The sequence below is a fragment of the Sturnus vulgaris genome, chromosome 1, assembly GCF_052056855.1.
Source record: "Sturnus vulgaris isolate bStuVul1 chromosome 1, bStuVul1.hap1, whole genome shotgun sequence".
Taxonomy (NCBI): Eukaryota; Metazoa; Chordata; class Aves; order Passeriformes; family Sturnidae; genus Sturnus; species Sturnus vulgaris.
The window spans coordinates 47292770-47320290 of NC_142243.1; the positions used below are offsets into that span (position 1 = coordinate 47292770).

Consider the following 27521-nt stretch of genomic DNA (forward strand, 5'->3'; position numbering starts at 1 on the left):
GAGAACAAACCCAAAAACACTGACAGAGTCAGAATACAACCTGACACCCTGTCAGTCAGTCAGGGTGTTGGTTGCAGTCCAATTAAATGGTGGCTGCAGTCCTCCTGGAGTGTCAGGTGTGGTTCAGTTGAAGCAGTGGTCCTGTAGAAGGGTGCAGTTTTCCTCCAAAGGTCCACTGATGATGTGGAAAGGTCCAGTTTTCCTCTGGAATCCAGTGGAAAAAGGCAGCCTTGGTGTCCCAAATCTCAGTTTTTATCTAGGTAGGAAAGGCTTGGCCCCTCTCCCTGGCTGGAACATCTCCCAGTGGGATGATGTAATTTTATCAGTCATGGAGTGGGACTCAATGGCCCATTAACAGATGATATCTTCCTGGAGGAAGGATGGGTTGTGAAAAGATAAAGATGACTGCCCCACCTGGTTTTAACAGATGGCCCATTAGTAGAGAATATTTCCCACAGAGATAAGGATCACTGCCCCACCTGTTTTCAACGGATGGTGATAGAATACACTCCTCAGGTCACATCCTGCATTGCAACCCAAGACAGTGTCTCTCAACACTGCCAAGTTAGTTGTGTAACTTGTGTCTTTATTGAACAGCAAAATATCATAATTGAGGTAGAAGCTGAGCAGAAGTGAATGGATAGATAGATGTACCAGCTCCATGCTTTTATTTAAAGAAGTATTTATCTGTCTTTCTCAAAGATGGACCACTTATGAGAGCATTAAAAAGTGTTTTCGTCTCCCCCTCTCTTCTGTCTCTTGAGAAAGCTGCTTAGAGAAGACGAAACATCAGTCCACACTATCTGCTGAGCTGATGCTTCAGAACCTTTTGGTTTGTCTTGCAGATATGAGGTGGCAGCAGGTGATACAGTGTTTTTATTTGTCTACTAGGTGGAAAGTGAATATTTTCTTTGTAGACAGTAGATTTCTTACAAAATCTGTTACCTCCAGAAGACTGTGAACTGTGGCAGCCTCCTCTGATTAAAGTTTCATGTTAACTGTTGCTCAAGGATTTATTTGCCTAGATCTTGAATAGCATTTTTCACAGGAAGCAGATGTCACTTGTTTATTAGTCTGTGCTGGCTTCTAATTCAGGTTTGGTTTTACTGGAAGAGCTGGAGGGTGTTGCTTCTGACCTGGAGCATTCTTGCTGCCTGGGAGATACCATACAAGGAAATGTGAGCTAAAAGCCATAGATGGAATTGAAAGGTGGAAAAGGAAAGGTGTTCACTGTGCAGTTCCCATCCTAGCTTAGGTCAACCAAAGCCAATCTTCTTCCACTCCAGGGTTAATTTTTCCATTAATTTTTGGGGTTTTTTTGTTGAACTTTTGTGGCATTAATTTTTTTCCTACCCAGCTCTATTCCATGCCGTTTAAAGCACTGGCTGCATCAGCTGTTTTGAAAACAGGTATTCTGAATGCTTTTGAGTCTTGCATTATGATGATGAGAAAGAAAAAGGAAATATTGTGGGTGTTTTAGCATTCAATGAGTGCCTATTTAATTCTCTAAGTTCTGTAGGGCAGGTAGAATTATTCTTACTTTAAATAGTACAGATTGGTTTGTTTCAGACTGACTTTGAACTTGCACTAGCATGACATTCAAACCTGAGAGAGCCTATCTGGGACAGGAGCAAGTTAGAAAATAGTTTGTGTTAAAAGGCAGCATTCCAGCTGGAAGAAGGAGTAGCAATGAGGTGAAGAGGCAGGTGGAACTATTCTTAGTTTTGTGCAGAGGGGCTAGTACAAAAAGTAAGGCAGGAGCTATAAACAAAAGGCTGAAGTGAGAAAATATTTTACATTATCCATGGCATTTCGAATTTGTAAAGATACCTGTGCAAGAGGCTAAAAAGGTAACATCTCAATAGTGTCCTAAGTCTGAGCTTTGATTCAATCTATTAGAGAAGCAAAAGTCCATGGTACTTCTGCAGAGCCACAGCTTACGTGAGTATTAAATGCCGCTGTAAAATTGCAAGAAAGCATCTGTGCTCACCATGTATTGGAATATTGCTTTATCTTCACAGAATCATAGAATTGCCTGGGTTGAAAAAGATCTTAAAGATTAGGTAGGTACAATTCCCCTGCTGTGTGCAGAGACACCTTTCACTAGACCAGGTTGCTCTGTGCCCCATCCAATCTGGCCTTGAACATTCTCAGAAATGGAGTACCCACTACTTCTCCTGGCAGCCTGTTCCAGTGTCTTGCCACCCTCTCAGTAAAAAATTTCTTCCTAATAACTAATCTAAGCCTAGTCTCAGTTTAAAGCCATTTCTCCTTCTCCTGTTGCTAGACGCTCTTCTAAACAGTTTCTCTCCATCTCTTTTGTAGGCTCCCTTCTGGTTCTTGAAGGCTGCAATTAGGTCACCTTGAATCCTTCTCTTTTCCAGACTGAACAGTCCCAGTTCCCTCAGCCTTTCCTCATTATCTTCCATGGATATATCCCTGATCCTGTCACCAGTCTGGCTGAGAGATCCATGCCCTACTTTCCCTTCTGCTGAATTGTCACTGAAGTTTGAACTTTGGCTTCTCGTACCGTTTTTCCCTGGGGTGAATCATAGCACTACTTCAGAGAGCCCTTCTTTTTTTTTTTTTCTTTCATTCTGCACCTGTGTCTCTTCTCACAGATATATTCCCTAAGCATGCTAAGAAACATCACTAAAGAATTAATTTAGTTTTGTCAAGTTTCTGGTCTGACCCTTAATTTAGAGCAGTCATTCCAGTCTACAATAAGCTCTGTGTTTCTGCATGCTGTGAAGAATTATGAGCAGTCCTCAGTCATGTGTACTCAGGATGCTTTGGTAGCCCCATTGGACAGGTAGACTTCAGTGCCTGAAAAGTTATTATAGAACAGGGGTAAAGTGAGTATGTTATTTTCTGTGCCACAGTGGGTCTGCCTATATGTAAAAGCTTTTACATGATTCACTGAGGCCATTAGGAATGGAGTGGTGTGCCATCATTTCAGGCACAGAGCTCTTCAAAATGAATGGCTTTTTCTGTCTCTCTCCAGGGAGCTCGGAGAGCCATTCAGCATGTAGATTGGAGGAGACTGTTCATAAGCCTTCAATCACAGCATCAGGAATGCAAAGCTTATTGCTGGGATGAGTCTGAAGCTCTGAGTGACAAATAAGACAACTAGATGAAAAAACCTGACTTTCCTTGCTGAGAAAAAGGTGGACTGATTTTTAAAATTTGTCAACCTGGAGCTCTCATAAGCATGGAACACATGTTGTGTTCCAGAGCTAAACACAGTACTCTGAAGGCACGATGAAGTAATCAGGCAACAGAGAAGAATGAGAACTAAGATCTCCTTTAACTAACTCAATCTTTGATATGTTTTCTGTGCTTTTGTCTTTGCCTCTGTGTCTGTGTGTTGGTTTGAAAGTAAAACCAGTGCGAGACTCCAAGTCAGTAATACAATTTAATAGGAAAAAAAAGAAAAAAATAAAATACATGCAATAATACAAAAGAAAAACCACCGACAGAGTCAGAATACAACCTGACACCCTGTCAGTCAGGGTGTTGGTAGCAGTCCGTATAAATGGTGGCTGCAGTCCTCCTGGATGACAGATGTGGTTCCGTTGAAGCAGTGGTCCTGTAGAAGGTGCAGTTTTCCTCCGAAGGTCCAGCGATGATGTGGAAAAGGTCCGACTTCCCTCTGGGATCCCGTGGAAAGGGCTGCTTTGCATCCCAAACCCCAGTTTTTTATCTAGGTAGGAAAGGCTTAGCTCCTGCCCCTGGCTGGAGCATCTCCCAATGGGATGATGTAATCTTATCAGTCACACAATAGGACTTAATGGCCCATTAACAGAATATATCTTCTGGAGGAAGGATGGGTTGTGAAAAGATAACGATGATCATTCTCCTGATTTTATCAGATGGCACATCAGCAGAGGATATCTCCCACGGAGATAAGGATCACCACCCCTCCCACATTTCAACAGATGGTGATAGAATACACATTTTTGCATTGTACCCAAGGACAGTCTGGTATTCATTGATACACCAGGATATATCCAGTCTAGTTTGCATTTTTTTTCCTTTTCTTTTTTTTCCCCCTCATTCATTCCCAAAATTTCATATGCCCACTTGGTTTTCAGTCCTCTGAAGAAAGCAGACCTTCTGGGTTTGCATGTTGGCCTTGGGGGCTAACAAGAATGTGCTTTCTTAAATGGTCTTGGCTTAATTGGCTTCTGAGGTCACAGACATAGTGGAAGAACACCTGCTCTCATCTTGCTTCAGCACTTAATCCCTGTCCCAGACAAGCCTAGAAGGGCACAACACAGGAGATGAAGAATAGTATAAAAAATTGCTGAATAACTTTTTGAAACATCCGGAAATGTTCATGGATATTGATTTTATTTTCCCTGGTTTTATCATATGCACACCCAGAAATACAATAGAAAGATAGTGTTTCTTTAGTTACTACATTCATTGTTTGAAAGATTGATAAAAGTATGGAAAATCCAAGGTCTCTGCAATCAATATAGAAAGTCTTGAAGGACAGTTGTACATGTCCTGTATGTCTGATACAAGAAGAAATTTCTGTTGGCAAATACTGCTTTGGTATGGTTTTTCAAGACCTTATTGCTTCTATGTGTGTATGTGTGGCTGTGTGTGCGCATTTACTTGATATTTTGCTTTAATTTTTTTCTAATGGAGCCTATTTTCCTTCAGGATGGCAGGACACAGTGTATCCAAGAAGTCTGCCCCATTCTCTCATGTCCCCAGCACCTCAGTCACATTCCTGCTGGACAGTGTTGCCCCAAATGCTTAGGTGAGTGTTTTTTTCCCCCTAGGAATTTTGTAATTAATACAATATGTTTGTACATAACGTCTTTTAGACCAGAATTTCACAATACTGGTAAATTCCAGGAGGTGAAAGAGACTCTATTTCTCAGAGTTTATAATCCACAGATTTTGAATAGGTACTCAGGGTCGGTGTTGGAATTGTGGTGGGTAGTACTAAGCAAGCAGCTGCAGAAGAGCATTTGAACATAGAGCCTTGCTTAGAAGAACAAATATAGGGATGCTTCCCACCTTCATTATATATTTTACAAAGGAGGTTGAGGTGGTAATGTTGCTTTGGAGTTTGCCACAAAAAAAGGGCATCACCATCTCATATTATTACTTGAGTGAGCATTTGTATTCTTGGTTTTGAAGAAATACAGGTCAGAGGAAACTTCTGAACTGACATTGCATTTTTAGAAACTACTGTCTAAAAACAACAGAGGCCATGGATCCAGGAGTCCATTTCATGATTGCCTTCTTAAGGTAGAATCACACTGTCATCCAGGAATATTTTCAATTACATATTTCCAACACATTTTAAGGGCGTGAGTCATAGGCCTATAAAAAGGGCTGGTTCTTCCAGATCATGACAAGCAAGGCAGTGACAAAATAAGACACTGCCTTATTTTGCTTTTACTTTATCCACAGATCCCACAGGTTAACATTCCATCTATTTCATAAACAAGGAGCACTTACATCCTACCAAGTAAACTGACTTTAGTTTGGTCTATGGGGTTATAACTAGGCTTGGAAAAATTTCAGTGCTAATTACTCCCAGTTCTTCAATGGAAACTTTTTGTAATTTTGACTACTTTTTATCTGAAATCTCGTAACAGGTTTAGGTTAGGGATACAGAGATGTCTGGCCTTGGAGCCAGCAAAGCTATGTAGATTTCCAGGTTCTGATAATACTTAATATTTTTGACTGCATGAAACAAACCTGAATTTATTTATTTGCTAATTGAGAAGTGCTACAGATAAATAAATCTCTGCCTGGAACATTCAAGCACAGTATCAGAAAGTAATGCAGTAGAGGAATGAAATGGAGAGGAGAACCATCTGAATGCTGAGCTTCTGTTTTGGCTGAGGACATTTTTCCTTTCCATCTGGAAACTTTCCTTGTCCTCTCCTCCCCATGCTGTTCCTGACTGAACTTTCCCCTCCTTGAACTAGGCATTCAAAATTCAGCTTTAATTTTTGACTGCTTTAAGAGTATCTTTCTACAATTTCTTTTTTCCCTTCTTAGAATGTAAACTAATTGAGTAATAATAGTGAATTTCGTTTTATGTGGTATTTACTCATTTTTTCTCTGAAGCATTTCATATACTCGGGAATAGATTATGTCTAGGGAAATGTTAAGTGTTGGTGGGCATGTAAAGCGCTACATAGCAGTTGGGAAAGAGAAAAATTTCCAGGGATGCTGAGGCATGGTTTTTAAAGTGTCATGTGGAGGACCTCCCTGCAATTGAATTCCTGATACTCAGCATACATAGTTTAGAAGAATGCTCTGGACTCTACTGGGACTTGAACTATTAGTTTAACTAGTAATAATTAGTTTAACATTAAGCCAATATCTTCATCACCACATCTTTTAAAGTGGTGCCTCCTTTGACAGTGGTTTTTACCAACTATTTGAACTGGGTTGGCCACCCGGAATTGTGCTGAGCGGTTTGCAAGACATGACAAGAATGTGTGGGAGAGAACTGGACTTTTGCTCACTTGCTGACATAAGCTCTCCAGTTGAAGTCCTGGCCCCACAGAGAGCAGAAGAAGGGCTGTTATAGGCAGGACTGTGGCACAGCTTTGCCCTTAAGTAGTGCATGCATGCAGAGCAGTTCCTTTTAAGACTACTGAATATCCTCAACTGATTCCTTATATCAGTCCCACAAGAGAAATTAAACCTTTTGAGAAAGACACACATCCAGTGAAAGGATGGCTGGCTATGAAAGCACAGGTTAATTCCAAGTAGCTAATTTGCAGGAGAGGGATGTTTATATTGTGTCTAACTGAACAAAAGCAATTATTTAATAACTTTTGTTTTTATATTCCATTTGTAAAAATTGAATGCAAATCCAATGGATTTTACTGTGTGCTTGTCCTTTTGTTCACTTATGTCTGAGAGGAAAATGGAACTTTTTTTTAAGATGCTCTATATTTTTAAAGAATTATTGAAAAAGGAAGAAATTACTGTGTCCCAAGAGCTGATGGTTTGAAAGCTAAAATATTGGCCTAGTATTTAGGACTTCTAGTATTTACTTAGAGTGGGCATTTCCTACCTTGTATTTGATGCCTATTAAATATTAGAGCTTGGAAGTTATAAGGTAAAAGAGTGACAACCACTCATAAAATAACTTATTAGTTGGCTGCCTCCAAAAGTAAACAAGGAAATTCTAAATTAGGAAGGTAAGTGTAGTGTTTTTGTGAAGAGCACATGTGTATGTATTACAATGGTCTCTTTTAAAAAATAACTTACTGAGAAAGAAGCTGAGGACTAAGAGAAGCTTACAGGAGTGGTGTAACTTGGGTCTGAAAGGATTGCATGACTTCAAGAAGGATTTGATTTTGATGCTGCCTTCTTTGTATAGTGCCCCAAACTCTTGCCTCACTACCATTAAACCCAAATAATTTGCATATTATGGAAATTAATATCTTGTGTTGCCTTCATCCTGTTCATAAATGATGCAAATTCCTGTATTTCTTGCAGCCTTGTGTGAACACTACCCTATCTTAATGAGACTGGGAAACACCTATTTTTTTTTATGATCAGCATCACTGAGTTGACTTAGCTTGGCTGCTGTGAACCCCTGAAACTGATATGCTAAAAGAAGTTAAGACTGCTTTATTTGATAAGTTATTGCTTTAAGTTAAAGACTCTTTGAACTAGTTTAAGTGTACCTACTTTAAGAGTGCAGTGCTTACTTTTTATTCCTTTAGCTGCAGTGTACACTTTATGATGAGAAGATTTTTCCTATATAAACATGCCATAAATCATTTATATGCCATCCACAGTAGAATTTGTAGAGATGAATGTGAACTAAAAGAATAGTGAACTGTTAAAAGTTCATATTTTTTTCACATTGAAGTGGAAACACAGAGCAAATTGAGGTAATTCGCTTTTCTCTCCAGTCCTCTGGCTAGCTCTGAACCAGAGAGCAATGGGTAATCCTCATAGACAAAGGCAAAAAAACCAGAGGAGGCTCTTTTCTCCCATGGGAGAAGTTTGTCCACAGTTTATTGTGTCACACACATGGCAAAAGGAGAAAGAGAGAGAGAGAGAAGATGGTGGGCACTTTTAAACTCGAGGAAAGTGGAGGGGAGGAACAGACCCATGACCAATGGGATGCCTTTGACGGGGAGGGGGCAAAAAGAAAGGAAGGGCTCTACCACGCCACAGCTTGGAGGGGGAGAACAGGATAAGCCATTCAGTGCAAATGTAAAACAACTTCTTAGTGCAAATACAACATCTCCCCCTTTTTTGTTAAATAAAGTTAAAAGAAAGGCGTCAGACTTATTCTGATTCAGAATATAGATTTGCCCACCACTTATGATTTGCGGCAAGTTAGACTGCTTTTGGTTTGTCAACTCCGTGTGGCTGACTTCTGAGGTAGTAAAAATTAGACCTTTAATTGCTTTGAAAATTAAGCAATGTAGAATTCCGAACGCCAACAGTATAAGGAAAAGAACAACAAAAAGTGACAAAATTGTTTTAACTATTGAAGTCTACCACCCCATGAGTCCTCAGCCTTTGAACAGTTCACTGAACCAATCCTTGGATTCTTGCTTCACTTGTCCGATCAAGGTTTTCATGTCTCGGAGGGCTGCATGGATGTTGGGAGCTTTTGAGGTCAGGTTCATGCAACAAAGTCCTTCAAGTTCCTGGCATTGGGGTGTCTGTGCGAGGGTCACCCAGATGTTTTGGCATGGCTGAGGGATGATCCACGCAGCTGTCAGACTGCTCAGTGTGAACAGGATGACAACTTGGATGGGGCTTGTTGTGAGGCTTGGTGGGAGGTAGGTTTTTTCTAAAAAGCAAAACCAAACATTTTAAAGTATATTAGAAGTCAGGGTGTCTGCCGGAATGGAACCAGATCTCAGGAAGGTTTTCTTTTTCCTTTCCGGCGGTGTCTTCTTTTTGAAGCAATAGCTACTTGCTTCTCATCCCCTTCTGCTGGAGCTGGATTTTTGGGGATGAAAGGTTTTACCCACATTTGGGGTATCCAACGTGGGCCTGAGGAGGTGGATACACATGCCACGCCCCCAGGTCACAAGTTCATAAGGGCCCTTGGTTTCCCAAGTTTCTGGGTCTCTAATTAAGACAAGTGGACGCTGGAACAACTTAAACCGATCACTGCTGTTTAAGGGACGTATCACTGGAGGACTCAAATTTTCAAATGAACAATTTAGAAAATTGATGGTAAAACATGGCTTTGCAGAGCTTTTGTTGTGACAACATCCACACTGCTGTTGAACTGCTCTATTTAGCCAGGACTTGCTTGAGTGTCTGGTGGGCCTGCTCAACCACACTTTGGGCTGTGGGGGAATGGGGGATGCCAGTTTTATGTTCCACTCCCCACTGCTGGACAAACTCTAGGAACTCCTTGGATTTATACGCTGGGCTCTTGATTTCCCTAGTGAAAAGGCTTGCACAAGGTCTTGTTTGTCATGTACAGCCCTTTCTCCTGCATGGGCAGAGGCATAGACCGCGCCTGAATAAGTGGCAATGCTTGTATGTGAATATTTGAGGCGACCAAAACTGGGAATGTGTGTTACATCTGTCTGCCACACTTTGCAGCTCCCAAGGCCTCGGGGGTTAACCCCAACACCCAGCAATGGCATGACCTGGAGCTGGCAACTGGGACAGGTAGCCACAATGGCCCGGGCCTGACTCTGTGTTAGTCGGAACTGATGGATCAGACCTGGCACATTCTGATGGTATTGCTGGTGGCTCAGCTTCGCCTGTTGGAAGATGTCTGGGAGGCGTGGCTTTTCAGCTAGGGCAGCAAAGGAGTCTGCTTTACAATTCTCTTCTTCAATTTCACCTGGCAAATTGGTATGTGACCTCACATGCATCACATAGAATGGATGCTCTCTATGCAAAACTAAATAAATTAGTTTTGAGAGCAACATGAGAAGCTACTCATTCTCGATGTCTCTGAGCACTGCCTGTTCCGCCCTGGACACTACCCTCGCCACATAGGCTGAATAGGTTACCAAATTAATTTGCTCCGAGAACTTCTCAAAGGCTCTCACGACTGCAGCCAGTTCAGCGACCTGTAGTGACCCCTCCACAAACTCAACATCACCTTCCCAATGCTGAGTCTGGGGATTTGTCCAAGTCATCACCGACTTGTGGGACGCCCTGGACACGTCAGTGAACACTGTGAGAGCTTCGAGTGGCCTACAGCTCCTTTTCTCACGAGGAATGAGGTGGAATTCCTTATTAAACAGCTTATATGACATGGGCATGGACTGATATTTGTCCACTGTAGCTGTCCAGAGATGACTGGAGGTTGGCATTGCTCTGGAGCAGATGCTCAAACATCTCTTTGGTCAACTTCTCGATAGAGTTCTTTCCCTCAGAAAATTTGACTGGGAGGTGAATACACACAAAATCACAACCAGCCAGCTCACGCAGTCTTACCCGGGCTTTCCTGATCAGCTGAGCCATCAGCTCTTGTGGCTTGGTGATGGTCTTGGACCATTGATGGGAGAGGAAAACCCACTCTATGATTAAGAGTGGATCTTTCTGACCTTTGACCCATTGGAATATTAAACCATGCAAGTGTGGCAGCTTTCCCAGGACAATGAATTTGAAAAGCAGCTTTGGCCTGCCTCTCGGCCAAAGCCTTTTGTGACTTTTCTGGCCGCAGGCTGTCTCCCTGTGCTGTTACCGGTGCTGTGGGGGCAGGGCAGGTCCCGCGCAGCTGAAGAGGGCTGGGTGATGGCGGCTGCGGCCCAGGGGTGAGAGGGGATGGGGAAAGTGACTCCCCCTCACGGTGTCGGTCGTGGTGCTCAGCAGAGTGTCCCGAGATAGTAGGGTGAGCTGGGAGAGCAGCAGAGCGATGTCCAAAGGCAGGGAGCGTGGATCTCAGTGCTGGGATGGCAGGGGAAGATGCCAGAGCGGAGCCCAGGTTGTCTTCCCACTCCAACAAGCCAAGCGAGAGAGAGAGCCCCGCTCCAGACCCCCCGTCCCACCTTTCCTTTTCCGGTTCCCCCCCCCCTCCCCCTCCAGCCACCCCCCTACGAGAGAACATTATCTGTAGTTTTAAGGTGTAGCCACAATTACTTAGCATAACAATGGGAGAAAATTCCACTGAAAGAAAAGGGAATAGTTCAACCTCCAACATTATCCACCCCTGAATTTCTCCCATACTAATATGCTATATCAAATTAAACTGTTACATTATATATACATACATGCAGTTAGAGACATAGGCACAGTACTATAGGTATTTCACCCTAAAACAAGGTCTCCTTGGGGTATGCATCGGGTCTCTCCATTCTTTTGCATCACCCACCAGGTGCAACCTGGTCCTTGAGCGAATACAACTCCATGGATGGGATTGTCTTTGCTGGAGGCAGGATTTACCCAAACAGTTTTTCCTAGCATACCTCTCATGTGTACCACTGGAACCTTATCTCCATCTGATATTCCCAAGGGCTCAGATTGGGCAGGGCCTGCTCGGTTAGTGGAACCTCGGGTGTTCACTAACCAGGTGGCCTTTGGTAGATTAATCTCCCAGTTCTTGAAAGTTCCCCCACCCAGTGCCTTCAAGGTGGTTTTAAGCAGGCCATTGCACCGTTCAACTTTCCCTGCAGCTGGTGCGTGGTAGGGGATATGGTACACCCACTCAATGCCATGTTCTCTAGCCCAGGTGTTTATGAGGCTGTTCTTGAAATGAGTCCCATTGTCTGACTCAATTCTCTCAGGGGTACCATGCCTCCAAAGAACTTGTTTTTCAAGGCCCAGGATGGTGTTCCAAGCAGTGGCATGAGGCACAGGGTAGGTCTCCAACCATCCAGTGGTGGCTTCCACCATGGTCAGTACATAGTGCTTGCCCTGGCGGGTTTGAGGCAGTGTGATGTAGTCAATCTGCCAGGCCTCTCCATACTTATATTTGGACCATCGCCCCCCATACCAGAGGGGCTTCACCCGCTTGGCTTGCTTGATGGCAGTGCACGTCTCACAGTCATGGATAACTTGAGAAATACTGTCCATGGTTAGATCCACCCCTCGGTCTCGTGCCCACTTATCAGTGGCATCTCTGCCCTGATGACCTGAGGCATCATGGGCCCATCGAGCCAGGAACAACTCTCCCTTGTGCTGCCAGTCTAAATCTATCTGCGACACCTCTATCTGTGCAGCCTGATCTACCTGCTCATTGTGTCGGTGTTCCTCATTAACCCGACTCTTGGGGACATGGGCATCTACATGACGGACTTTCACAGGCAGCTTCTCTATCCGGGTGGCAATGTCTTTCCATTCATTGGCAGCCCAGATTGGTTTTCCCCTACGTTGCCAGTTAGCCTTTTTCCACCTTTCCAGCCATCCCCACAGAGCATTGGCTACCATCCATGAATCAGTGTAAAGGTAGAGTTTTGGCCACTTCTCTCTTTCAGCAATGTCCAGGGCCAGCTGAACAGCTTTGAGTTCAGCAAGTTGACTCGATCCACCTTCTCCTTTGGTAGCTTGTGCGACCTGTCGTGTGGGGCTCCATACGGCTGCTTTCCACTTCCGGTTCATCCCCACGATGCGGCAGGAACCATCAGTGAAAAGAGCATAGCGTGTTTCATCTGCTGGCAGTTGGTTATATGGTGGGGCTTCTTCGACCCGGGTCACTTGTTCCTGTTCCTCTTTGTCGGCAAGACCAAAGTCTTCCCCTTCCGGCCAGTTGGTAATTATCTCCAAAATCCCAGGGCGATTCGGGTTTCCAATACGGGCGCGTTGTGTGATGAGGGCAATCCATTTACTCCATGTGGCGTCAGTGGCATGGTGGGTTGAGGGAACCTTTCCTTTAAACATCCACCCCAGCACCGGCAGTCGGGGTGCCAGGAGGAGTTGTGTTTCCGTGCCAACCACCTCTGAGGCAGCTTGGACCCCTTCATAGGCGGCCAAGATCTCCCTCTCCGTCAGAGTGTAGTTGGTCTCGGACCCTCTGTAGCTTCGACTCCAGAACCCCAGTGGTCGGCCTCGCGTCTCACCAGGCACCTTCTGCCAAAGGCTCCAGGACAGACCATGGTTCCCGGCTGCAGAGTAGAGCACGTTCTTCACATCTGGTCCCGTCCTGACTGGGCCAAGGGCTACTGCATGAGCAATCTCCTGCTTGATCTGGGCAAAGGCTTGCTGCTGCTCAGGGCCCCACTGGAAATCGTTCTTCTTGCGGGTGACCAGGTAAAGAGGGCTCACAATCTGGCTGTACTCAGGAATGTGCATTCTCCAAAAGCCTATGGCCCCTAGGAAGGCTTGTGTTTCCTTCTTGCTGGTTGGTGGAGACATTGCAGTGATCTTATTGATGACCTCACTGGGGATCTGGCGCCGTCCATCTTGCCACTTTACTCCCAGGAACTGGATCTCTTGGGCAGGCCCTTTGACTTTGCTCTTTCTAATGGCGAAGCCGGCTCCCAGCAGTATCTCAATGATCTTTTCTCCTTTCTGAAATACCTCCATTGCCGTGTCCCCCCACACAATGATGTCATCAATGTACTGCAGATGTTCTGGAGCTCCACCCTTCTCCAGTGTAGCCTGGATCAATCCATGACAGATGGTGGGGCTGTGTTTCCACCCCTGGGGCAGTCGGTTCCACGTGTATTGCACACCCCTCCAGGTGAAAGCGAACTGAGGCCTGCACTCTGCTGCCAGAGGAATGGAGAAAAATGCATTGGCGATGTCAATGGTGGCGTACCACTTTGCTGCCTTGGACTCCAGCTCGTACTGCAGTTCCAGCATGTCCGGCACGGCAGCGCTCAGTGGTGGAGTCACCTCATTCAATGCATGATAGTCCACTGTCAATCTCCATTCTCCTTCAGATTTACACACAGGCCAGATGGGGCTGTTGAAGGGTGAGTGGGTTTTGCCGACCACCCCTTGGCTCTCCAGCTCACGGATTATCTTGTGTATGGGGATCACGGCATCTCGATTCGTCCGGTACTGCCGGCGGTGCACTGTTGAGGTAGCAATTGGCACCTGTTGCTCTTTCACCCTGAGGAGTCCCACTGCAGATGGGTTTTCTGATAGCCCAGGCAGGGTGTTCAACTGCTTAATGCCCTCTGCTGCCACAGCAGCTATTCCAAAAGCCCACCTGAGTCCCTTTGGGTCTTTGTAATAGCCGTTCCTGAGGAAGTCTATGCCTAGGATACATGGTGCCTCTGGGCCAGTCACAATTGGATGTTTCTGCCACTCTTTCCCAGTCAGGCTCACCTCAGCCTCCAGCAAAGTCAATTCCTGAGATCCCCCCGTAACCCCGGCAGTTGAAACAGGTTCCTTCCCGACATGTCCCGATGGTATTAATGTACATTGTGAACCAGTGTCAACCAATGCTCTGTGTTCCTGTGGCTCTGATGTGCCAGGCCATCGGATCCACACCGTCCAAAAGATCCGGTTTTCCCGTGCCTCTCCCTGGCTAGAGGCAGGGCCCCTCTAGCCCTGGTTATTATTTCTCTCCTGGGCATACATAGTGGAGGTTCCTTCAAGGGGATCTGACAGATCATCCTCCCTTCTGTAATACCCTGCACCTCCATGGGAGGCTGAGGCTACCCTCACTTTAGTGGAGTTCCCTCTGTTGGTGTTCCCCTCCCTGAGTTGGCGCACCTGTGCTGCCGGACAGAAGTGGGTTTCCCATCCCACCTTCTCATGTCTTCCCCGTGGTCACGTAGAAAAAACCACAGGTCAGCACGTGGGGTGTACCCTCTCTCCCTAGCTGGGGGGCGTTGGGCTCTACTTTTGGGGTCCATGACTCGCACTGGTGCTGCACTGATCTTCCTCACCTCTTCCCTTATCTCCTTCATCTCCTCCTTAAACTCCTCTCTGAGGTCCTTAGCCACAGCAGAGACATGAGCCTGCACTGGGCCAGCCATCATACTCTGATAATTCCTGAGCCTGTTGGCAACAGAACCCACTGTCACTTGGTTGGTATCAGCATCAATCATTGCAATAAAGGAGGTATATTGAGATGGGCCCAGGTTTGCCAGATTCCACAACATCTGCCCTGTGCACCTGACCTTGTCAGGGTCATTGTCATGCTGTCCATCCCTCCCAAAGAGCACCTCCAGTACTGCCACTTCTCTCAGCTTTTGGATCCCTTCCTCAAGGGTATTCCAATGTGTTCTCTGGTGGTACTCCTGCATTCTTTCCCTGTGGACAAATCTCTCTCTCACACTCATTAAAAGTCGCTCCCAGAGGGAAAGGAGACCTGTCTCCCTTACAAATACCTGGTCCACACCTGAGTCCTGGGTCAAGGCTCCCAAATTCCTTGCCTCAGTACCATCCAGTTGCACACCCGTACCCATAAGGTCCCAGACCCGCAGTAACCAGGTTGTAAAAGCCTCACGGCCCCGTCGTACAATGTCTTTTCGCAGGTTACGGAGACTCTCGTATGACAGGGACTTGGTGATGATCTCAACTTCTGGCTCCCCTGCTGGTTGTGAGGGGCCCCCTTCCTGACCCTTATTATCTAGGTGCCTTGTTTTCATCTTAGACTTCCTAGTTTCCACAGGGGCAACTGCTGATGTCTGTGAGTGCCCTTGCAGTTCAGCTGGAACCTGGACAGATGTAACATCTGTGGGTCCCACTGCTGCACCATCAGAGTCTCCCTCTTTAAGGCAGGGGGAGGGTTTCTCACCAGCTGGGGAGAGGTACTCCTTCAGCATCTGGCCCATCTCACGTATCTCCTTTGCTAGCACCCCCACCCATTCTGGGTAGTTCCTTTCCAAGGTGGGCTGTGGGGCAGGGTCAAACTCTGGGGTAATATCCCTAGTCTCTGGGACAGGATCAGGCTCTGGGGTAACCTCCCTAGTCTCTGGGACAGGATCAGGCTCTGGGGTAACTTCTCTAGTCTCTTGGGCAGGATCAGGCTCTGGGGTAACATCACTAATCCCTGGGGTAGGTATCAGAGTTGTTATCCAAGTCAATCTCCCCTTATCTCTGAATGTTAGATAGAACAGGTTTAACAGGGATATAAGCAACACTAACCACAATATAATGTCATTAGCATTTAAAGTGGATTGGAACCCCTTGAAGACTGGTTTGGTGAACTTCCAAAACCCTGTGATGGGTTGAGAAAAAATTTCACCTGCTGCCACTTCCTCACAGTAAGTACCATTATTGAAGTAGCCCCAGAAACACACACTTAGAGTGTGATAGCTCTGAATCCATGTGGCCATCTTCCAGAGAAAATTAAAAATCCATGAATTCCTCAACTGATCAACCCACATAATAAGCCGGATAATAGCCACAGTAACCTTGGTTATGAAACTCATGTTTAAAAAAGGGCTTGCAAATGGGAGAGATATAGCAGTGACCACATGGAGGCCAATCCAGGGTAAGCTGGACAGCATGGTATCATCTACCACAAGCTTGGGTAATTTAAGAACTGTTATCCCCTTTTCTACCCCTCTCTCAATGCCCTCAGACAATGCCCCAAGTTCCGGGCGCCAAAATCTGTCTTGGTTTGAAAGACAGGTATGGTCTAAGGAAAGGCAGGAGCCCCTTTTCTGCGATGCAGAGTGCAACCCCCCCTCCCTTTTAATTATTTTAGGTCCAATTCAGACGCCTTCAGGCAGGAGATATGGGGATAAGAATAACAGTTCATTACTGGTATCTAACAAGGCAGAAAACAACAACAGCTATAAAAATTGGCAACAGAACAGTCTAGCTCTGCTCCAGTCCCTTCTGGCCGCAGGCCGTCTCCCTGTGCTGTTACTGGTGCTGTGGGGGCAGGGCAGGTCCCGCGCAGCTGAAGAGGGCTGGAGTGATGGCGGCCGCGACCCAGGGGTGAGAGGGGATGGGGAAAGTGACTCCCCCTCACGGTGTCGGTCGTGGTGCTCAGCAGAGTGTCCCGAGATAGTAGGGTGAGCTGGGAGAGCAGCAGAGCGATGTCCAAAGGCAGGGAGCATGGATCTCAGTGCTGGGATGGCAGGGGAAGATGCCAGAGCGGAGCCCAGGTTGTCTTCCCATTCCAACGAGCCAAGCGAGAGAGAGAGCCCCGCTCCAGACCCCCCGTCCCACCTTTCCTTTTCCGGTTCCCCGCCCCCCCCCCCCCCTCCCTCCAGCCACCCCCCTACGAGAGAACATTATCTGTCGTTTTAAGGTGTAGCCACAATTACTTAGCATAACAATGGGAGAAAATTCCACTGAAAGAAAAGGGAATAATTCAACCTCCAACAGCCCCTTGGCCAAATAGAAGGGTGGCTGAGGGCAGCGTGCCAGGAGAATGAGGTGAGTTATGCCTCCCTTGATGGTCATGGGAGCCACCTCGATCTCCAGAGGTGTGTGTGCAGTGTCCCTGATAACAAAATACTCACTGCTGTCCAGTCCCATATGGTTTATTGTCACGTCCTGTGAGTTGTCCGGCAGATCCACTGCAATGATTGTCCAACTGGTAGACCTGAAAAGAAAAGCTTGGGTAGTCAGGAGTCTGAAACACCTGTGAAGCTGCCAAACTTTGTTAAGTAAACATTTGTAATTTTTATTTTCCTGCTGTCCTGTACCCTGCTTCCCTTCCTCCCCCTTTTTTGTTAACAGAGAGGCTTTCCCCACTGCTGAGCCCGCTGTATTTATATCATGGCATGGGGCGGGTCCGTGCTCTGGTCTTAGTTTTTTTGTTTATTGGTGTTTCCTTCTCTCTGATTTTTCTTCCTGTGTTGCTGGTTTCAGGACAGTCTCTGGCAAATTGTCCTGGCTTCCTACACTGGAAGCAGATAACATGTTGGAGCTGCTCTGGTGACATCGGTTGCCTTTTCATTCCTGATGTTACAGCTGTTTGGGTTTGCCAGTCCAAGCCTTTTCTCTGGTGCACAGAAGAGTTCTGCTTTCTTAACACATGCTTCTATCATCTGTGCTAGTGTAGGTGGAGGATCGATAGGCATTCCTAAGATAACCTTGCGGCAGGCTTTGTTGGCATTTTTCTGAGCCATTTCCTTAATATGTTCTGCCTGTGCTACTGGGTCTTCGACTTGTCTTTCCACCTGTGCACGAAGTCAATTCACAAACTGTGAAAAGGGCTCAGAGGCAAACTGTTTCATATTAATATAACTTCCCATAGTCTCTACAGTAGGCAACTGGTTAAAAACCTTTTCTGTCACCCCACAGATTTTATCCAGAATGAATTTGGGTAACACCCGAGATTGGTCCTTAGGGTTAGCCCACTCCCCTTCACCACATAGATGTTCATAGGTGATGTTATTCCCATCTGCATCTGTTGCACCCTGGGTGCTTTGCTTAAGTTCCCCAGGAGTCCCTTCAGAGATCTCTTTCAAGTGTTTTCCCACAGGTCAAGCTCTGAGGGGATTAGGAGACATTGGAAGAGATCTTGGAGGTCGGCTGGGACTAATTTGTGGGATGTTAGGGTAGCTTTCAACATTCCCTTAAAGTTCCCACCATCTTGGCCAAACTCCCTTTGAGTCTTACAAATTTCCTTTTTGTTTTGGTAGGAGAAAGGCAGAAAGCTTCTAATTCCATTTCTCCTACCAGTATATATGACAGGGGCAGCTGATGGTATGGCTTCTTCTACCTGGCTTTGATCCCCAGGATACCTTCCCCTGGGGTCCCCCCCCGCCCTCACCACTGTGGGGACCCTTCCCACGGGAATGGGGAGGCAGCTCCACCCCCACAGTGTGGGAAAAGGGAGGCACCCTGCCCCCTCAGCCCCTGTGGGAACTGGGAGACTGGGCACTGCACCCCCCGCCCCCACCCTCATAGCAACCTGGAGGCAGGGCATGGGAAACTGGAACACGAGAGGGGGTGGAGCCACCTGAGAGGGAGGGGCAACCGTGGGAACCAGGATTGCAATACATGGGGGCGGGGTTGCGGATGATGTCATGCAGGGCGGGAACATGGAGGAGGGAGGGGGCGTGTCCGAGAGGAGGCAGGGATTATGGGAGGGGAAAGGCTTGGGGGCGGAGACAAGCAGGTAAAAGGGATTGTGGGAAAAAAAAAGGTAAGATGGAGGATCGGCCACGTGGCCGGTGCCATTTTGGACCCCCTCCGCGTGGTCTCTGACATGTGGGTAGGGGAGTTCATCTTTATGCTGAAGCCAGGGAGTGGGAACTGAGGTAGAGGGGTGCAGGGAAGGATCTCTGTTAGTCTGTGCAAACTTCCAGAGTCAGGTGCTGTGCAGGAAGTGGGGGACCAGGGAAGCTGCGGCTGTGTTCCCTGTGTTTCTTGGGGTGCCCTGCGCGTCTTGTCCAGTTCAAGGGCTGAGGGCTTGGGAGACAGGTTAGGGGAAACTGGGGTTATTTGCTGTGGCTTTCCCTTTTTGTGCTGAAACCCGTGCGCCAGGCTGCCCGTGCCACTCCATGCTGCTGCTGTTTGCCAGTTCCGCACCACTGTGGGAGCTGCCTACAGCCATTCCCGGCGCCATGGCGCCACATGCCCTGCATGACACTGCGCCGAAACCACCGTGGGACCTCTCACTGTGCCAACTCGGGCCCCGTGCCACTCCCTCACTTGCACCACTCTGGCCCCATGCCGCTTTTGTTCCCCAGGAAGGAACCTGCTCCCGCCATGACTAGGGGTTGTTTTAGGGTCCCCGCTACCACTCACGAGGGATACTCACTCCTTCCTGGGGACCTTGGTGCTGCAGAGTTGTTGCAAAGAAACTTCTTTGTCCAGACTCTGACCCACCTTTGGGCTGAAGGCAGGCTGCCAGTCTCGTCCCTGTCAGTAATCACTGCAGAAAAAGCAGCTCCTCATTGCCAGGGTAGTTGTACGATCCATAGGCTTATAATTCATGAATGCAATCCAGCCATTCCCGTGGGGCCTCTAAGCTTATGGGAAGCCTGACATTGGACTGCCAACTGAGGTAATTCCTTTTTCTCTCTAGTCCCCTGGCTAGCTCTGGACCAGAGAAGGGTGAGAAATCCTCATAGACAAAGGCAAAAAAACCAAAGGAGTCTCTTTTCTCCCATGGGAAAAGTTTGTCCACAGTTTATTGTGTCACGCACATGGTGTGTGAAAGGAGAAAGGAGAAAGAGAGAGAGAGAAGATGGTGGGCATTTTTAAACTCAGGGAAAGGGGAGGGGAGGAACAGACCCGCGACCAATGGGATGCTGCCGATGGGGAGGGGTGAAAGGAAGGACTTTACCATTCCACAACTTGGGGGGGACAGAATGGGATAAACCATTCAGTGCAAATATAAAACAATTTCTTAGTGTAATACAACAGCAAATGATATTGCACATGAATTTGGTCTGGTGACAATAAGTGCTACTATTTTTGTTGACAGTGTGGCATATTTTCAACCACACTTTGTTTCTATTACTGTTTATTTATGTTCAGGACAGAGGAAAGTGTTTGACCTCCCATTTGGAAGCTGTCTCTTTCACAGCAACGTGTATGATAATGGTTCCTCATTTATGTATGACAACTGCACAGTGTGTACATGCAAGGTAAGTCCACAGTGCTTTGATATTGTTTGCTGATGGTTGTTTGGCTTAGCAGTAATTTTTAGGGCTGTGGAATTGTAAGCTGATGCTGTTCTTTGGCATCTTGTGTGGTCTCAAAGAATCTGATGTGAAAAGCATTTGCAGTTGTGCTAGGAAAGTTTAAAATGTTACTGACTCTCTCAGCTGAGACATGATGCCTGACCCAGTGTGATGCAAAATAAAGTTGCTCAGATTATGTGGTCCTCTTTAAGACTGCTTTAGAATGGAAAAAGAGTTTCTAAATGATGAACTACCATGTTTCTTCTGAAGGTCAGTGTTTTTTTATTTTGTTCCCTAACATGACAGCAACAACTTACACTTTTTTACCAAGGCAAAAAAAAAAAAAAGTGCCACCAAATCTGTGAGATTTCTCAGGCAACAGAAGTACAAACCGGGCTTTAGCTTCATAGACCGTGAAAGATTCCCTTTATATATAAATAATATTTATTTTCTCTGAGCTGACCTGTTCAAAGCTTGGCCTGTAGCTTGGGTGGATGCAATAATTGAGCAAGCAGAAAGACACATAGCAGGACAAACATCTTGGTGATGATTTTATTATTTCCTTTCACCATTGTACCTAGGATTCAACAGTGATATGTAAGAAGAGGTGTTTCCTTCCTGGCGAATGCAATAAAAACAAAGACCACTGCTGCAAAGAGTGTGTCTCATACATCTCTCCTGAGGAGGTGAAAGTATGCAAGTTTGGCAATAAGATCTTCCAGGTGAGATTTCAGGTGTGATTCAAGGGTAGGTGCCATTTTAACAGCCGAAATAGCACGAGTTTTCTGTAAATCAGTATTGTAGCTTGTTTTTAGCAGAATCTTCACCATCCTAGTCAATGATGGAACAATTCAGAGGCAAAGCTTTGCAAAATTTGCCATCTGTTTAGTTTTTTCTGACTTTGAGTAAATTCTGCTCATAACCAACAGTTAAAGATTAGTTCCTCCTTGAATGTTACATGTTATCTTCCTCTCTGTATGTAGATGTTCAAACTGCTTTTTCATGACAATTGACGCATTTTTAGTATGAGATACTAATGCTCTGCTTTCCCAAACAAACACTGATACTCATGGAGGAGATATTCTGAGTGCTATGTAGGCTTTATCGGCTGAGCCAGTCTTTTCCATAACTGAGCCAACAGGAGCTTTGGATGGAAGCTACTTCATTTACTACATTTCACATCTCTTCTTAGGACAGCACCCCTGACATTTTATACTGGGATAGCCATGTAAAAATTGTTAGCTACTGCACTCTCACCCAATGTATTCAAATCACAAGGGATTCCCTGCAGAACTGTTCCTGAGACCCCAGTTGTTTTTTTTAAGTGGTGCAGGTTTTTTCACACTGTGTCAGAAAAAGATTCTGTCACCTCATGGGCCATCTGTGAATTAAGAGACCCTTGAATCAGATCAAATGTTAAGTCCTGTGTGAATAGTTGGTTTGCTCAGCCAGAATTACTTCCCATTTATTCCATCTTTTGTGTACATAGCAGAAGTGTTTATTCTGGAAATTACGTGTGAACCTGCTGTACTCTGAGACTATGCTCCATCTGATTGGCACTTTCACACTGGTGCCATTGTGCTTCAAGAACAAATGCCTACTTCTTAGACACCCAACTAAAATATTCTGCTTCTTGTGGAGATTTTATTATATTACTAGTATTATATGGAGTGTGAAAAAATAACGAGACACTACATTCATTTCTGGTTTTGTGTGCAAAAAAAGTAAATTCAATATTGCTTTGTTTAAGTCAATGGTCTAACACAGGTAGAATGGGCACAGAAAATGTGTTTCTGCACTCCTGTGCAAAACCAGCTGTGGGACAAAAATTCAGGGCAGCTGCATGCAGTCAGCTGTGATGTATTCTGGCAGATGCCTGGTGAGTGATCATTATATACTGAAGAACATCAGAAACACCAGGCAATAGAAACATTCCCTAGAAACAAAAAATAGGAGAGAGAAAGCCTTTGATGAAACAAGCTGAGCTGAATAAGTTAGGCTCCTTGGCATTTCAGATATAGTATGTTTCTGTTTCTGGTCAGAACATCATGTTTAGGTGGGCACAAAATTATTCACAGCTGTCTGGTTGAACTGCCTGTTCCTGTCAGGTCTATCCTCACCCTTCCTTCCCATCAGCCCTGTAAACAGAAAACGTGCACAGTTTGGCTCTAAGCAGACTAGCGTAAGTCTGTAAGTGGGTGAGAGAATATTTTAGGAACCACACTTGGCAGATGCAACACCATGTAAAAAGGAGCCAGGGCAGTTGCACAAGCAATTCGTCTCAAGTGGGGACAAGACCACAAGGCATATTATGGTCTGCACTTCATATTTTCAGAGCTGTACATAGGCTGGTCTTACCTGCTCTGCTTTTGAGAAATCCAGCACTGTGTCTCTTCTAAATATTTTCAGATGTTTAGCAGATCAAATATCCATGAAAGTGCTGTAGTAATCTAAATTAGAATTATTTGACCATTCCTGCCCTATGTCTACATATGGGAATAAATTCACTATCTTCTGACATCTTAATCAAGTATTTTCATGTGCAACAACTTAGAGACACCACTCAACCTAGTGAATCAGGTTTTTCTAATTATGTGAACTTAAATTAAAATTTGTGGTAGGTGTGATCACAACTCAGATGCTTATTGGAGGGAAAACAATGCAAATAAGCAGGATGCTGTTGAAAAATTCAAATGTGATTTGGTTAGCTTTGGAAAAATTAATTTCTTACCAAAAAGACCAAAGGGAAGAAAACCTGGCTGAATTTGATCTCTGTCTTGAATCCAACTGGCCATGAACAGACACCTCAAAGTAATTTAGACTAAACAACGACACAATGCCAACAGAGAAATTCATCCTTTCTTGTGCAATGATACATTGCTGAAATAGCTTATTGTTGCCACCCCAGCTGATATGATATCATGTTCCCTCTTGCAGGATGGAGAGATGTGGTCCTCTGTGAACTGCACCCTCTGTGCTTGTGTGAAAGGCAAGACAGAGTGTCGCAAGAAACAGTGCATTCCAGTCAGCAGCTGTCCTCATGTGAGTTTTTTAAAAGAACTGAGCTTTCTTCTCTTTTCTGCTCCACCATTATCTTTTTCATTATCTTTTTTTCAGTGTTTCTTGGAAGTTGTGTGCATGACAGTGAGGCATGCTGTTTGGAAAGAAGGGATTATCTGGAATGTTAATTTAGGCTGGCATTTCCCAAATGTGCAACTATTATCCTGAATATGGTCTTCCTGCCTCTATCCTTGCTCTGGAGATTCTGTGCTCCTCCTCTCCTTCTCCTTTAACTTTCTCTGTCCAAGTATCTGCATTGGAACAGTTATTTTTGACTTTTATTTAATAGTTTTATAGAGTGGTGAGGTGACTATGTTGATATTTCAGTAGTGTGTATATTGTTAAGGCAAGGCATAGGAGGTTGTTGTACTTGCATTTCTCAGTCTATATGAGGCTTAATACTTGGCTGAAAATGTAAATTAGACAAATCAAAGTAAATTAGTTCAACCAAGCCATGCTGCTTTCGCTAAGGTTGTGGCCTGGGTATTTTTTATTTGAGAGTCTGAAGTGAACCGAAAGAATGCTGTAATTGTAACTTAATGGGATCAAAAATCAGCTTTACTTGAAACCCTGAGCTAAAATCAGCCTTTGTTTCTTGGATTTCTGACACTGACAAATGATTTTGATCTTATGGCTCAAGCTTTCACAAGGTGGAGCTCTAAATAGCACCTCATGTAGGGGCAGATCTTTGAGCAAAACTGCAGAGGAGAGAGCCAAGTTGTTAGCATTACCTTCTCAGTGTTTCCTTCTTGATCCTGGAAGCCAGTGGGGAAAATATGAATCACAGACACCTAGATATAAAATTTTTAAATTAAAAACTCTTGGTTTGTAAAATTTTATATGTGTAAACTTTTGACAGAAGTGGTGGTAGAATAAAGAACCTGTTCCTTGGCACTCCCCATTCTGGTGTGACAGTGGGTTTCAAGATCCTCAGAAGAGAGAACATCCCTTTCCTGTCACTCTAGCACTCACTGCAGAGGGCAGTTCTCCTCTTAATGGCCTCACATGAGATGCTGCATACACATCAGGAAGTGTGAAAAAATGGAGCTATTCTTCTGGGAGTGTTATATGGCTCATGGCAGTCAGGTTTGCTACATTCATGCCACTCACAGTACAAACAGGAAATGAGAGCTTGGGCTCTTCAGGTCTTGCACAAACTGCATTGCATTTACATTTTTCTTATGCTCATGCATTTTAAATGTTTAAGGTGCTTCTGAGATCAAGTAGATAATATGACTTAATAGAGATTTTCAGAGTAGTACATCACTTCAGCTGTATCTATATATAAATTTGAGCATTGAGATGATCAGTTGAAGTGGCTTCTAAAATGAAAGAAGTGATGTGTAAAGTGCTGCAGCATATAAGTGAGAATGAAAAACTCATTCGGTGCTGCTATAGAACCTGCTCCAAGGCTAATGTGAAATCTAAACTGCCCTTAGCCTCTGAGGTGAGTCCGCAAACAAGGTCTGGTTCCTTGGGGCTGGAAAGACCAACTTTGTTAACCCGCAACACCATTCCCCCCAGTATATAATCAGTCAGCCAAGTTATCACCTTAAAATTCAAGCTGCAAGCAAACCCACCCTCCTCCACAGGTACACCTTACATTTCTGCTCTTCCAAGCTAAATTGGAAGGAGAAGTAGGAGAAAGAATGTAAAATCCAGAGTAAAATTTATTTTCCTATTCCAAGTGGGTTTTAAAGCAAATAATGTATGCTAATTGATTTAAATCTTTTACATTTCATCTCTGCTCCACTATCTTTGATGAGACTTTCTGCCATAAATCTATAAACATCTCTAAAACACACCACATTTTTCAGGATAAATATATATTAGTGGTTCTGATACTGACTATCATGCATAGAGTTATGCTGCTGTCTCTGCAAACTGTAGATGTGTCCATTCCTTTTATTTCTTCACAATATTTCTGACAGTAATCAGTCTCCACTGACTATTGAACACTACTGTGGAATAAAATGTGGTTTAGTGTCCCTTAGGTGTCAGGCAACATAAAGTTATCTCATTAAATGTGTATTCTTATACAGACAACTGAGTGTGAAAGGATTGAAGATTCACAGGGAATTTAGAATATTATTCCTTAACTTAAACGCTTTACCGTGCAGTCATAATATTGTGGGTGAGGTTTTTTGGTTATGGAATTTTATTTATCATAATAAATTTTGGCCAATTATTTCTTGAAAGTATGGGTTGCAAGGTGATAATTCTGTAGAAATTTCCAATACTGCACAACCATTTGTATTATTCAATCTATTGGTTGCAGGCTGACATATTTTTTAAGACTATTTCTGCCATTTCTTTAGTTTTCATCATAGTGCTAGACACAAATTTCTGTTTCTTTTGTTCTTTTCTTTTTGGAGCATTCAATCTCATATCAGCAATTGCAGGAAATCTCTTTCTTTGGTTCTTTTGATCTGCTGCAGAGGCAATACACTTTTCAAATTCAGTCCCTCCTATCACATTTATAGTAAGACTGGTCCTTCTTGGCATTCTAGTGAGCTCTGTGGCTTGTAGTTTGTTTCTTACTTTCTGACCATTGACTCCATACAGATATTCCCTCTCTATCTGAAGTGTCAGCCTGCAAGGTGTGGTATATAGTGGCCCCCATTCAGCAAAGCTATTAAGCATGCGTCCAGTTCTGCTGAAGTTAGTAGGCCCTCCATGTGTGCTGGAACTTAAACACATGCTTAAACACTTTATAGAAAGGGAACAATCTAAACATTTGGCAAGACTGAGTTTCAGAGATCCTTTGGATTTCTTTCTGAATTTGCTATTTACTTGCCCTAGTTCTGCTCTAGTCTGTTCCTCGCTTTGTGCCATCTCCTTTCTAATTACCCATCCTTATAAATTTGTCACCTTGCTGCCTCTCCTTATGCCTTTGCATTCCTCACTAACATCTTAAGTCTGTGGTAACGATCAGTGGTCATGAACATGTCTCTTTTAGTACTGCTAGAGGAGAATTTGGTAAATTTTATAGCATATAATCTTTTCTGAGCTCTAAGACTATGCAAATGTTAATAGAGTTAAATTCATGGCAGGTTAAGACATTTGCAGAGCTCAATTTTGTGGGTAAATTATGAACCCGTGAACTTCAAGTGAGCTGAAAATTTATTCAGAACACATTCTCCCATCTCTAGCACAGACTGCATATAATGTTATCCACATCTGTTATTATTACAAACAAAAAGTTGCTGTTTTTACTCTAGTGCCAAATGAGGCACAAAAAACAACAGCTGTTGCTATTGCACAACCAAACAACCCCCTTCTCCCCAGCAATTAGTCTTACCTTAAAAAAAATAGAAAATAAAACCCTCAGACACAAAATTGAAAACCCCATAGAAAGGAAGAAAAATCCCCCAAAATAAATAGACTCAAATGTGGTCTGCTTATAAATATTCATAGGGGAAAAAAGGGATCACATCACTTAGCATACTCCTAAGGGAACCCTCAATACTAACGAACTCTTGCAGCACATGTTAGCAATAATGGGTTTCCTTATTCTACAAGAAAAAAACAGGGTCTCAGGCCAATATGGTGGGTCAAGTAACCAGCCTCAGCAGGCTGCCTTGGAGATTCCAATTTCACTTGAATTCTTGCCACTTCCAGCTCTGCTGATGGTTTCAACTCTTTTATTGAAACAGAGGGGTAAGGCTGTGCAGTGCAGTGCATGGCATTCAGCTGCATGTCTCTGTTCCTACAAATAAGTGTTTAAGCTTCCTATTTCTGGGTGGTTTTAAGGGTTACTCCTTTAAGGGGTTCTGTTCTAGCAGGTGCTTGGTGCTTCCTGTAGCAGCCTGGTCCTCAACTATTCTCTTTGCCCAGGGACCTAGGAGTCACGTGAACATTTAAGTACTGCTCACTCTGCCAGTGCAACTCTGATGCAGCCCTTTTCTTAAGTCCAGATGTGTCTCAAGTCTGTTCACATGAAGTTGCGTATTCAAAGTCAAACTTATGCTGGTCTCGGCCCAGTGGATGATGTGCCCAAGTGCATTGATGACTAAGGATTCATTCATGCCATATGTG

The 27521-nt window shown here is 44.6% G+C and overlaps 1 protein-coding gene and 1 long non-coding RNA gene across 5 annotated transcripts in view; one reads left to right on the forward strand and one right to left on the reverse strand.

The window, feature by feature from the left end:
* The window catches only part of BMPER (BMP binding endothelial regulator), a 313199-nt gene that overhangs the window by 69201 nt on the left and 216477 nt on the right, over window positions 1–27521 (forward strand). For all 4 annotated transcript variants that reach the window (XM_088166083.1, XM_088166076.1, XM_088166078.1 and 1 more), the window contains 4 exons: window positions 4672–4771; window positions 20278–20387; window positions 21005–21145; window positions 23361–23465. In XM_088166083.1, coding sequence (XP_088022209.1) covers window positions 4672–4771; window positions 20278–20387; window positions 21005–21145; window positions 23361–23465 — 456 coding nt within the window. The remainder of the gene's footprint in view (window positions 1–4671; window positions 4772–20277; window positions 20388–21004; window positions 21146–23360; window positions 23466–27521) is intronic.
* On the reverse strand, window positions 57–19945 carry LOC148225188 (uncharacterized). The gene is made up of 3 exons (XR_015804154.1): window positions 19556–19945; window positions 17304–17386; window positions 57–4261 (listed from the first exon to the last, which is right to left on the reverse strand). It is a non-coding gene; the product is annotated as an uncharacterized LOC148225188 (long non-coding RNA).